Source organism: Tupaia chinensis, unplaced genomic scaffold (genome assembly GCF_000334495.1).
Source record: "Tupaia chinensis unplaced genomic scaffold, TupChi_1.0 Scaffold146740_1, whole genome shotgun sequence".
Taxonomy (NCBI): domain Eukaryota; kingdom Metazoa; phylum Chordata; class Mammalia; order Scandentia; family Tupaiidae; genus Tupaia; species Tupaia belangeri.
In genome coordinates, this window is record NW_006206595.1 from 8,963 (window position 1) to 20,556 (window position 11,594).

The following is an 11,594-nucleotide window of genomic DNA, read 5'->3' on the forward strand; positions in this document are numbered from 1 at the left end:
CGGAGGCTGCTGAGCATACAGAAAGCATTTCCTGGACGAAGGATGCATCTGGGTCTACACAGGGCAACAGGACCCTGACTCTCCCTTCCAATGTGCCCTTTGACCCCTCCCCCTAGGGAACACTGAGACACACAGAGCCCCCGACTTGGTGCAATGGACTCGACATATGGAGGTGAGGAACGTCAGAGGCCAAGATGAACAGGTCCTGCGGGGGTGAGAAGCAGGGGTGAGGACTGGCTTGGTGATAAGATGACTTGTTCTAGAGTTCAAAGATCAGGTTAGAATGAAGAGCTACAATGGTGGGGAGGGGGTTGAAACTCAGGTCCTCAGGACGGGGATCGAAAGTCAGCTGGTCAACAGTCTTTTTGTTTGTGGGGCCAGAGGTTAGGGGTGAGAGCGTGAGGATTAGCTGTAACCTGCCTAGGATTCAGAGCCAGGGGGGTAACCTGCCTAGGATTCAGACCCAGGGAGTGGAGTGATGTTCCTGCTCTCAGCTGACCCTCAGGCTGCCCTGGGAAGCCACAAGATCAATTCCTGGGGACCTCAGAGCAGGAATTATGGCTTGCTCATCTTCCTATTCTAGCATCTTTTTATTTTGGGAGAGGTCTTTGCCTTAGGGTGCATGCGCTCATGAGAGACAGAGATGGAGGCAACGAGAGAGAAAGTGAGAAATCACCCCCTTCTGCCCGGAATCTTGGGCACATATGCACACACTCCTGATTTCCAAGCCACCAGGTCTGGGACTCGAACCGTGTGGTCAGCTACATAGGAGTCCAATGACGTAACCACTATGCCATCAGCAGCCACCTCTATTTTAGCATTCAGCATTGCACCTGGTGTAGAGAGAAGTTGAGTGAGTGCTGGCGAATAAAGGACGGCTGAGGGGATGGAGGGGCAGCGGGCCCTACCTTGGCTTTGTCCCATAGGCTGTGAAGACACAACTGCTGGAGCAAGTGCAGGGACAGCTGGCAGGGCTGCTGGATCAAGCCATGTGGGAGGCTGTGCAGTCCTACCCGCCACAAGGGAGACCTCTGCCATCCTCTGGCCCAGATTCTGTGAGCAAGTGAGTCCGAGGAGTTAGGAGGCTGGGGATGGTTGCCGTGGGCTCCTCTGTCACAAGGATCATGAGCCGTAGACACCACATGACTCGCCCTCTGCCAGCTTCGGCGTGATCCTGACTTCAGTCTTGCCCCATCCCTATCACCTCGTCCTCCTGCTGTTGGCCTCCCTCTCTGGGCCCTGCTCTGCCTGGGCCCTTGGCTCCTAAGTATTGGCCTTCTACATGGGCCAGCCCTCTGCCCGCTATCTTCTCCCTTTGGCATCTGACCCGGAACAACCACCTTAATTCAGGAGCCGGGAGCCATCTCTGGGGAAACGTAAAGTTTTCATCATCCGCAAGTCTCTGCTCGAGTAAGTCAGGGGTGAGGACGTGATGGGAAACAAAGAAAGGGTTTCTGTGGAGGTGTGGAAGGGGGGGCAGGACAATCTTTATCACCCCTAGGCTTTAAGTGGTTCATGGGGAGGACTCGGAGAGGGTTTCTAAGGTTCACTTTCCCATATTTGCCCTGTACGTGGGTGTGGAAGAAGGGTCACCAGAGTACGTCCCAGCTACATCCCAGCCCTTACCTGGAGGTCCCGCATCGCTTATCCCCTGCCTACGTCTGTGCAGGGTCTGAGCTAGTCTCCATGACCCTGAGGGCTCACCCACAGTGACATTAGTCCCTGTCCCTCCAGCGAGCTGATGGAGGTGCAGCACTTCCGCACCATCTACCACATGTTCATCGCTGGCCTGTGTGTCTTCATTCTCAGCACCCTCGCCATCGACTTCATTGATGAGGGCAGGTAAGTCCCCTCCCACTCTGAACAGGCCCATGGATCAGGCAGATCCCCTGGTCCCCAGTACCCTGCCTGCTCTTGGCTGGGGAAGTAGTAATCCCCTTGGATTAGTGGACAGTATCATTGTTGCTTCCCACCTAAAACACTCTCTTAGGGACCAGCAGTTAGCGTAATGGTTATGTCGCTGGACTCCCATGTAGCCGACCACGGTTCGAGTCCCGGACCCAGTGGCTTAAACTCACGCCGGGCGTGTGTGCGTGTGTGCCCAAGATCCCAAGAGGAGAATGGAGGAGAAGGGACTGCGGTGTGGCCATCCCCCCTGGGGGGTGATTTCTTGCTTTCTGTTTCTCTGTCTCTCTCTGTCTGTCTGGCAAGCTCATGAGCCCTATAGCAAAAACCTCTCCAAAAAAAAAAAAAATAGATACTGCACTATTATTTTACAATGTTTTTCTTGTTCTTTTATAACCTCTTTTTTCTTTATCCATGATAGAATGTATGTGCACACACATGAGAATGAGAATGAGAGAGAGAGAGAGAGAGAGAGAGAAAGGCACCCTCAACAGGCTCTGCTCACCCCACCATGCCCTTCCTCCATCCTCTGGTGCCCCTTAGATCTTGGGCACTCAAGAGTGTGCCCGGCACATTTCAGGCTGAGCAGGCAGGGATTCGAACCCTTTGCCACGTGGGATGTGGCTTCTCTTGACCAGCACCACAGAGCAGCCCTACGATTTGTTTTTACTCCTCAACAATCCATCTTAGGGCTCTTTCCACATCAGGGCATTGGCTTTTGTTTATTTTTTCTTTGTTTGTTTTTTAAAAAATTATTTATTAATTTTATTTATTCATTCATTTATTTTAATTTGACCAGAGACAGATACAGAGAGAGTGAGAAAGTGAGAAAGCAAGCCACCAGGTCTAGGACTTGAACCTGGGTTGGCCATGTGGCAGTGTCCAGCACCTTAACCACCATGCCACCTGCTGGTCCCCAGGACATTGGTTTTGATGACTGCAGAGTACAGAGGTGCTAGGTATCATTTATTTAGTTCTTTATCAGTGCTCGTTTCCAATTTTTCACCTTGACATTCCATGTGATCTTTTTTTTTTTTGAGAGGTTTTTGCTATAGGGCACGGGCACTCGCCAGACAGAGAGAGAGAGACATAGAGACAGAAAGCGAGAAATCACCCCCCAGGGGGGATGGCCACACCGCAGTCCCTTCTCCTCCATTCTCCTCTCGGATCTTGGGCACGCACACACATGCGCCCGGCGTGAGTTTAAGCCACCGGGTCCGGGATGCGAACCGTGGTCGACTACGTGGGAGTCCAGTAACATAGCCATTACGCTAACTGCTGGTCCCAACATATATTTTTAAAGTAGCAAACTCATCTCATGGCCTAGAGGCGCTATCTTGAACCCTGTAAGGAATGGGGAGCTGCGGGTGGCCTGGTCCTTATGGCAGGCTCAATCCCCGGTGGTTGACTGCGCATTTGCAGTACAGGACACGGGAGCCAGAGAGACACCCTGAGCGCCTGTGGGCTCCAAGTCCTGAGAGGAGAAAGAAGAAGAAGGGATTTCTGTGGCCATCCCACTAGGGAGTGCTTTCTGCTCTCTGCCTTTCCAGAGAGCAAGCACCCTATATAAATTAAAAGAGAGAGATGGGGAGCTCACCACCTTATACCCTCCGCTTTGTCTGCTTTGTCTCCCCTTCCCCCACTCCAAGGCTGTTGCTGGAGTTTGACCTACTGATCTTCAGCTTTGGACAGCTGCCCTTGGCCCTGGTGACGTGGGTCCCTATGTTCCTGTCCACTCTTCTGGCGCCCTACCAGGCCCTCCGGCTGTGGGCCAGGCCCCGGGATGGGGGCGCCTGGACGCTGGGGGCGGGCCTGGGCTGCGTGCTGCTGGCCACCCACACCGCGGTGCTCTGCGCGCTGCCAGTCCACGTGGCAGTAGAGCACCAGCTCCCGCCCGCCTCCCGCTGCATCCTGGTCTTTGAGCAGGTGAGGGGGGAGCCCTGTGGCGCTGTAGGAGAGACTCGCAGGACCAAGGACGGGCCGGGTGGGGTCATCTCTGCAGCGGGTGAGCCTCCAAAGAGGGGCGGGGCCCACGCTCGTGAGGGTGCTTAACACCATATTGGCGGGGGCGGAGTTAGTTCCCCGGGATCTGGGGGAACCAGCAGGCTCTAATAAAAGTAAACGGAAGACGCGTGGCGCTAGGCAACTAGAGCTGACAGTAGTCACGGAAGTGGGCTGGACGGAAACCCCGCCCTGCTTCTCTCCTTTACCCCTTAAGCCCAAAGGCAGGCGAGCTGAGGAAGAAAAAGTGTAGGCTTTGGCAAGACTGCCTGGCTCTCTGTGGTCTAAAGGAGCTCAGAGAGGTTAAGCGGTTTGCTCAAAGTCACACAGCAACTCTGCCTCCCTTCCACTCCACCTCAGGTCAGGCTTCTGATGAAAAGCTACTCCTTCATGCGAGAGTCTTTGCCCAGGACCCTGCATGCCAGAGGAGGTGAGGCCTCACCTGTCCTGAACTCAGCCCCCTTGGCTGGTTGAATGACGAGGGCATTACAAGATCTGCATGAAGTCCTTCCCTAAGCCTACCTTGCACCCAGGCACGGCTCTGGCCTCCAACAGGACTCTAGGGGCATTCGCAGGTCCTATTTGAGAGGTGGCCCTTCTGTCACCCAGGTCGTTTGGCTCTCATATTTCCAGGCTTGGCCTAGAATGACCCACCCCAGGTATGAGAACGCAGCATTAGGAAGCCGGGGGACGGGGAATGGGTTGGATCACATGCCAGTCCCAAAGGAAGCTGGGACCACAGCAGGGCCCGCACCAGAAAATGGAGTGCCCCGAATGGGAGCACAGGAGGAACGCTGAAGAGCAGGCCTAGGCTAGCAGATAGCATGGTGGTTAAGGTGCTAGATCCCATATGGCCAACTCATGGTTCAAGTCTCAGAGCCAGTAGCTTGAAAACCACGTTGGGTACATGTGTCTGTGTGCCCAAAATCCGGAGAGGAGAACGGAGGAGAGAGGATGGTGGCATGGCCATTCCCCAGGGGAGGCGGCTTCTCATTTTCCCTCTCTCACTATCTGTCTGTCTCTCTCCAGCGAGTGCACACACCCTATGGCAAAAAAATCTAAAAAAAAAAAAAAAAAAATTGAGGCTCAGCTTCTGCCATTCTCTCCTCAGCCCCACATCCAGCCCCACATCCAGCCTGCTCCCGGTCCCTCCACCTCTGTCTCAGCCCCCTTCCACCGCAGCCCCACCACCCTCCTCAGCAGCCCTCTCACCTGCCCTCTGCCCCCTCCCTCCCTGATTCACCTTCTCATTCCACCTCAGGTGAGGGGGCCCAGGCCCCCAGTTTCTCCAGCTACCTCTACTTCCTCTTCTGCCCCACACTCATCTACAGGGAGACGTACCCCAGGTGAGATCCTGCCGCCTTCTTTTCCCAAAAGACCAGACCCACAAAGCCCCAACCTTTTTCCTTTCTTCTCTCTGAGGTCTTTAGTCTCACCTCTGGCACTAGCCTGAGGTGCCACCTCGGGAGGCATCCCATAATAACAATGGAAAATAAGTGGCAGGTAGGCTGCCCTTCTCTCTGCCCGGCCCATGATGCTGCTACGATGACCAGCTGTCCTAGCTTGCCCAGGACTGTCCTTACTTTGGTACTGAAAATCCTGTGCATATCAGAAAACTCCAGATAGTCGCTGTAGTTACACTCAAGCTAGAAATCCGTTTCCCATCTCCGTTATGGGAAGTCCAAAGTGCTCTAGATCCCACCTCCCCAGATATTCCTCCCAATTAAGGGCGTTGCGGAGAAAGGGTCCCAGAAAGGGTCTCCAGGTCCACAGGCCTGGCCTGAGCAGGGAGCAACATGGAAGGATGACAAACATATTGTCCCTTTGCTGCTGCAGGACACCCAGCGTCAGGTGGAATTATGTGGCCAAGAACTTTGCTCAGGTCAGCAGATGGGGCAGGAGGTGGAGCACCTGTGATTCCTGGAGGCTGAGGGGCCATTCCTGAGAAAGGGGTGGGAAGGCCTGGGAGGAGGTCAGAGGGAATACTAAGGGAAAGGGGTCCAATTCCAGAGTGAAGGGGCCCTGCTAGTGCCCCGTTTCCAAGCTGTGCACCCCCACTCCCTCTCCAGGCCCTGGGCTGTGTGCTCTACGCCTGCTTCATCCTGGGTCGCCTCTGTGTTCCTGTCTTTGCCAACATGAGCCGGGAGCCTTTCAGCACCCGGGCCCTGGTGCTGTCTGTCCTGCATGCCACGTTGCCAGGTAAGGCCAAACAAGGCGGGCTGCAGAGGGTAGGGCCCTGGGGAGGGCTTATCAGGGAAGGCCCAGGCCTTTCCTTCCTTCAGCTGCAACACCTTGTGTCTCTGAACCTCCTCTCACATCTGTCCCCTCGCATCAGTGCACATCGCCGCAGTGTCTCTCCCCTTTTTTTTAAAAAAGAATTATTTAATTTTATTCATTCATTCATTTTATTTTTTAATTTGACCAGAAAGACACAGAGAGAGAGAGAGAATGAGAGAGGGAAAGTGAGAAAAGCAAGCCACCAGGTCCGAGACTTGAAATGTGTTCAGCCATGTGGGAGTCCAGCGCCCTTATCCACCACGCCACCTGCCGGCTCCCGTCTCTCCCCTTTTCTGCTCTCTTATTTAAAAAACGGAAGTGAGAAAAAATGAAAATCAGATTTTTCCATCGCTGGCAATTCCAGATAAGACTTGAACTCTGGTCTGGCATTCAAGGCCCCTTCTCTTACAGCTTCAGCCTGTCTTTTCATGCCACCACAAGCGCAGCCATCCCCTTAGTACATGCATTTCCATACCTCTGGGCCCTAGCTCACACTGGCCCCTGAGCTCGAATGCCCTGTCCCAGTGTGGAACTTAGTTCCTTCTTGGAGGCCCACTGCTGAGATGCCCTCTCCTCTGAGAAGCCTTCTTTTTTAGCCCTCAGTTACCTACCACGACCCATCTCTTGCTCTGTACTCCCAAGCCTATCGGTGGCCACCACATTTAGTTCCCATTACGTTTGGCCTTGACACCTGGCTGGACATGTCTCTCTGTCCACCTGACTATCTCTGTGCGCGCTGTTCTCTTCAGCCACCGTGTAACTTCCGTAGCCAGAGGCTTGGACATTCATGTTGGTATCCCCAGCAGAGTAGAATGAACAAATGCATGCATGTGTAATGCCGGGAGGGGCTCTCAGACCCGGAGAGGAGCCACCTGGGGGAGTCCAGGTGGGCCAGCCCGACCTGCAGCCCCTTGTCCCCACCACCAGGCATCTTCATGCTGCTGCTCATCTTCTTTGCCTTCCTCCACTGCTGGCTCAACGCCTTCGCAGAGATGCTACGATTTGGAGACAGGATGTTCTACCGGGTGGGGCCTGCGCCTGGGCCAGTTGGGAGCTGGAGGCAGGGAGGGCGAGGGAAGGATCGGGGAAGTTATGTTGGTTGTCACCTCCGCTGTGCTGGCTACCTCCCATGGAGAGAACTGCGGTGCTCGGGGTGTCAGTCACCTGCTTCTGTGCAGACTGTGCTCAGGAATCTTCTGAGAGGGGGACTAGGAAGGAGAGAGGGCCAGGGCCCAGGTCCTGAAGAGGGAGCTGGGAGGGTGCTAGGAGCCAGTGCTCCCGGGAGAACACTGGGCCAGGACACGGGCAGAGCGGTGGGAATGGTGTGGAGAAACCAGAGCCTGAGGTGACCAGCCACTTCCTGCTCCCTGAGCCCACTCCTTCCCCAGGACTGGTGGAACTCAACGTCCTTCTCCAACTACTACCGCACTTGGAACGTGGTGGTCCACGACTGGCTGTACAGCTACGTGTATCAGGATGGGCTGTGGGTACGGGCTCCGCACACCCCGTCGGCTCCCGGTTGGTTATAGGAGGCTGCCCAGGCGTCCTTGCCCTCCCTCCTTCGGCACCACCCATCTTTCCCAGACCTAGGGGCCCTTTTGACTTCAGCTGTCCTATTCTATTCAACTCAGTGGTGGGAAGTCCTTATGGCCTAACTTCCTTCCTTCTTTGTCTTTAATGCCACCTCCTCCACAGGGTATTTCCCTCCTCCTTAGCATTTTTTTAAAAAAATATTTATTTATTTAATTGTATTCATTATTATTATTTATTTTTTAATTTGACCAGAGAGAGAGAGAGAGAAAGAAAAAGTGAGAAAGCAAACTGCCAGGTCTGGGACTCGAACCACAGTTGACCATGTGGGAATCCAGTGCTTCAACCACCACACCACCTCCTGGCCCTGCCTCCTTCATCTTTTAGGGAATATGCATATAGCAGTCTTCCATTGCCAAAGGTTTTTGCATGCATTTAGCTGGCATAGTAACCCTGAGAAGTCAATATTATTATATAAATTGTTGCCAAGGCCCACTGGGCTGGTAAAATGCTTTTAGATAAGATTGTCAGTCCTTCTCACCCCAGACCCCATGTTCTTTCCATTGCACCACACTCCCTCTTGGCTTTGTTAAAGAGGGACTCTTCATGGAGGGGCTGAGGGGGATTTACTCCCCACTCTTCTTCTCACCCCGCCAGCTGGTGGGTGGCAGGGCCCGAGGCGCAGCCATGCTGGGTGTGTTCCTGGTCTCTGCAGTAGTCCATGAGTACATCTTCTGCTTCGTCCTGGGGTTCTTCTACCCTGTCATGCTGATGCTCTTCCTTGTCTTTGGAGGTGAGCTTGGGCTTGGTACCACTGGAGGGGAGCCAGCCAGATGGAGGAGGCCTGGCTCCTGCTTCTGGAGGTCCCACCAATGGGGGGGAGCTGTTGAGCCTAAAAAGTGGGGGTGGGGAGGGACTTGGGAGCAGAGAGGGGAACAGCAAAGGGGAATCCTAGAGGATGTGAGAGAGGGTTTCTGATTGGAAGAGAACATCCCAGCAAGGTATTCATAGAGGGAGAAAACTGGGATGAGGTTGGGAGGTTCGGTAGGAGATCCAGGCTACTGAAGTGTAAGCTGAGGAGTCCTGGTTTGCATGAGCCAGGAAGGCCTCCATGCGTGCCTGCAGCTGGGTTCAAGATCTCCCCCGATGGAGCCTTCCTTTCCGTCTTGTCCCAGTACCCTGGGATGCAAGGGAAGCCAGAGCAAGGCACAGATACCTGGGGCTGGGCTGACAGGCTTTCCCCCTGCACTAGGGCTGCTGAACTTCACGATGCATGACCAGCACACGGGCCCGGCGTGGAACGTGCTGATGTGGACCTTGCTTTTTCTGGGCCAGGGTATCCAGGTCAGCCTGTACTGCCAGGAGTGGTATGCACGGAGGCACTGCCCCCTGCCCCAGGTAAGACGGTCCTCACCTGGCTCCTTGTCCAGGGAACACATCTCCCCTTCCCAAAAGCCAGTCTCCTCTTTTGCCACAGTTCAACAGCTATTACGGGGAACAGCAGTTGGCGTAATAGCTATGTCGCTGGACTTCCGTGTAGTCAACCACGGTTCAAGTCCCGGACCCGGTGGCTTAAACACAAACCGGGTGCGTGTGTGTGCATGCCCAAGATACCGAGAGGAGAAAGGAGGAGAAGAGATTGCAGCATGGCCATCCCCCCGGGGGTGATTTCTCACTTTCTATCTCTCTGTCTCTTGTCTTTCTGGCGAGCACACGTACCCTATAGCAAAAACCTCTTCCAAAAAAAAAACAAAAAACAAAAACAGTTATTATAGTCAGGGGCCAGGCCCAGCTTGGGGGTGATAAGCTCCCGTACCTTCGATGCACAGGGTGGGTCATCTGGAGAGGCCTCATATACAATTTCCTCTTTTCTGTCACAGACAACCTTCTGGGGACTGGTGACACCTCGATCTTGGTCCTGTCATACCTAGAGGCCAGGGCACTCTCACTGCCCACATGATGCCACTACGTTCTCTGCCTGCAAAGGCTGGGACCAGGGCTTCTTTCTGCACTCCGAAACCTGGCTCTGTGTCAACGGGGCCTGCACACAAGCCCCCACCTGGGAAGTGCAGAGGCTGAGGTCTGTGGACCTGCTGGTGCGAAGCACAGACTCAGCAGGGGTGACTCTTGAGCCTCTACCCCCAGAGATTGGAAACAGGATATCCTCCCACCCCATGGCTGTTCAGACCTGGGAAAACTCGAGGGGATTTGCAGATTTGGTGATTATAGGGGGATTTGGAGGGGCCACCAAGGTTTGAGAAGGTTCGAGTTCGACAATAAACTCTGTCTCCCTTTTTATTCATTCGTTATTCCTTCATTCACCTTTTGTGGAAAGTCTACTTTGTGACAGGCATTGTTGAAGAGGCATGCTCGCAGAGGCCGGGCCAAGGCAGAAAGGGCGGAGAATCCTGGGTGACGTGCCGCCTTACCTCCTCCGCGCTACCTCCTTCTCTGGAAACCTGGCCTCAGCCCCCTTCCACCCCTTCTCAGCTCACTTTCCATGCCCCTTTAATCCCACTGCTCTCGGTGACCTCGAGCACATGTTGACAGGGCACGGATAAGACCTCCTTTCCCTTATCAGACCCAGGAAAAGACTCCTATACAAACCTAAGGCAAAGCTTTTAAATTCATAAGCCTCCATTTTTGTTGTTGTTTGTTTGTTTTTCGGGTTTTTGCTATAGGGTGTGTGTGCTCACCAGAGAGAGACAGTGAGAGGGAAACTGAGAGATCACTCCCAACCAGGGATGGCCATGTCATGATCCCTTCTCCTCCATTCTCCTCCTGGGACTTTGGGCGCGCATACACACACACCCAGCATGATTTTTCAAGCTGCCAGGTCTTGGACTTGAACCACAGTCAACCATATAGGTGTCCACGCCACCTGCAGGTCCCATGAGCTTCAGTTTTCACAGCTATAAAGTGAACATTAAAATTAAGAGTGTAGGGACCAGCACATAATGTAATGGTTACATCTCTGGACTCCCACATAATCGACTGCGGTTTGAGTCCCAGACCCAGCAGCTTAAAATTAATGCCCATGCGCATGCATGCCCAAAATCCTAAGAGGAGAATGGAAGAGAAGGGATTGCTGTGTGGCCATCCACCCTGGGGGTAGGGAGGTGATTTCTTGCTTTCTGTCTCTCTGTCTCTGTCTCTCCAGTGAGTACATACACTCTATAGCAAAAATCTCTCTTAGAAAAAAAAAATAAGAGTGTATGGAGCCAGCAGATAGTGTAGTGGTTAGAGTGCTAAATTCCCACATGACTGACTGCAGTTCAAATCCTGGATCTGGCAGCTTGCTTTCTCACTTTTCCTCTCTCTCTGGTGAGTGCATGTGCTCTGTAGAACATTAAATAATAATAATAAACAATAATAATTATTTTTAAAAATTAAGAGTGTCTTAACTACATGGAGAAAGAAGGTAAAAATATTTGTATTTAGAACTGTTCCACAAACCAGACTGTGTGGTCTGTCCTCCTTACATAGACTACTGTGTAACTTGACTCTGGAGAGAAATGTGGGTAAGGAAAAGAGGGTAAGGACTATTATGAATAATGCTGCCATGAACACTTGTGTTGAAGTTTCTGTGTAGACACGTTTTCATTTCTTACATGAAAAGAGTGCATCAGGGAACCAGCAGTTAGCGTAATGGCTATGTAGCTGGACTCCCACGTAGTCGACTGCGGTTCGCGTCCCGGACCCGGTGGCTTAAAACCCACGCCGGGCGTGTGTGCGTGCGTGCCCAAGATCCGGAGAGGAGAATGGAGGAGAAGGGACTGCGGCGTGGCCATCCCCTCTGGGGGGTGATTTCTCGCTTTCTGTCTCTCTGTCTCTGTCTGTCTGGCGAGCGCACGCACCCTATAGTGAAAAACCTCTCAAAA

The 11,594-nt window shown here is 53.3% G+C and overlaps 1 protein-coding gene across 2 annotated transcripts in view; it reads left to right on the forward strand.

Moving 5' to 3' along the window:
- SOAT2 (sterol O-acyltransferase 2) overlaps positions 1–10,011 on the forward strand; it is a 12,641-nt gene extending 2,630 nt beyond the window's left edge. Inside the window, exons 1-14 of one of the 2 annotated variants that reach the window (XM_006169048.3) lie at positions 56–172; positions 927–1,063; positions 1,351–1,410; positions 1,735–1,842; positions 3,555–3,831; positions 4,267–4,336; positions 5,168–5,252; positions 5,743–5,788; positions 5,976–6,105; positions 7,111–7,208; positions 7,572–7,670; positions 8,371–8,506; positions 8,966–9,111; positions 9,594–10,011. In XM_006169048.3, coding sequence (XP_006169110.1) covers positions 167–172; positions 927–1,063; positions 1,351–1,410; positions 1,735–1,842; positions 3,555–3,831; positions 4,267–4,336; positions 5,168–5,252; positions 5,743–5,788; positions 5,976–6,105; positions 7,111–7,208; positions 7,572–7,670; positions 8,371–8,506; positions 8,966–9,111; positions 9,594–9,644 — 1,449 coding nt within the window. In that variant the 5' untranslated portion in view covers positions 56–166 and the 3' untranslated portion in view covers positions 9,645–10,011. Of the gene's footprint in view, positions 1–55; positions 173–926; positions 1,064–1,350; positions 1,411–1,734; positions 1,843–3,554; positions 3,832–4,266; positions 4,337–5,167; positions 5,253–5,742; positions 5,789–5,975; positions 6,106–7,110; positions 7,209–7,571; positions 7,671–8,370; positions 8,507–8,965; positions 9,112–9,593 lie in introns of those variants that run through there. The other variant, XM_006169050.3, reaches the window with a different exon arrangement.
- Positions 10,012–11,594: the final 1,583 nt, after the last annotated feature.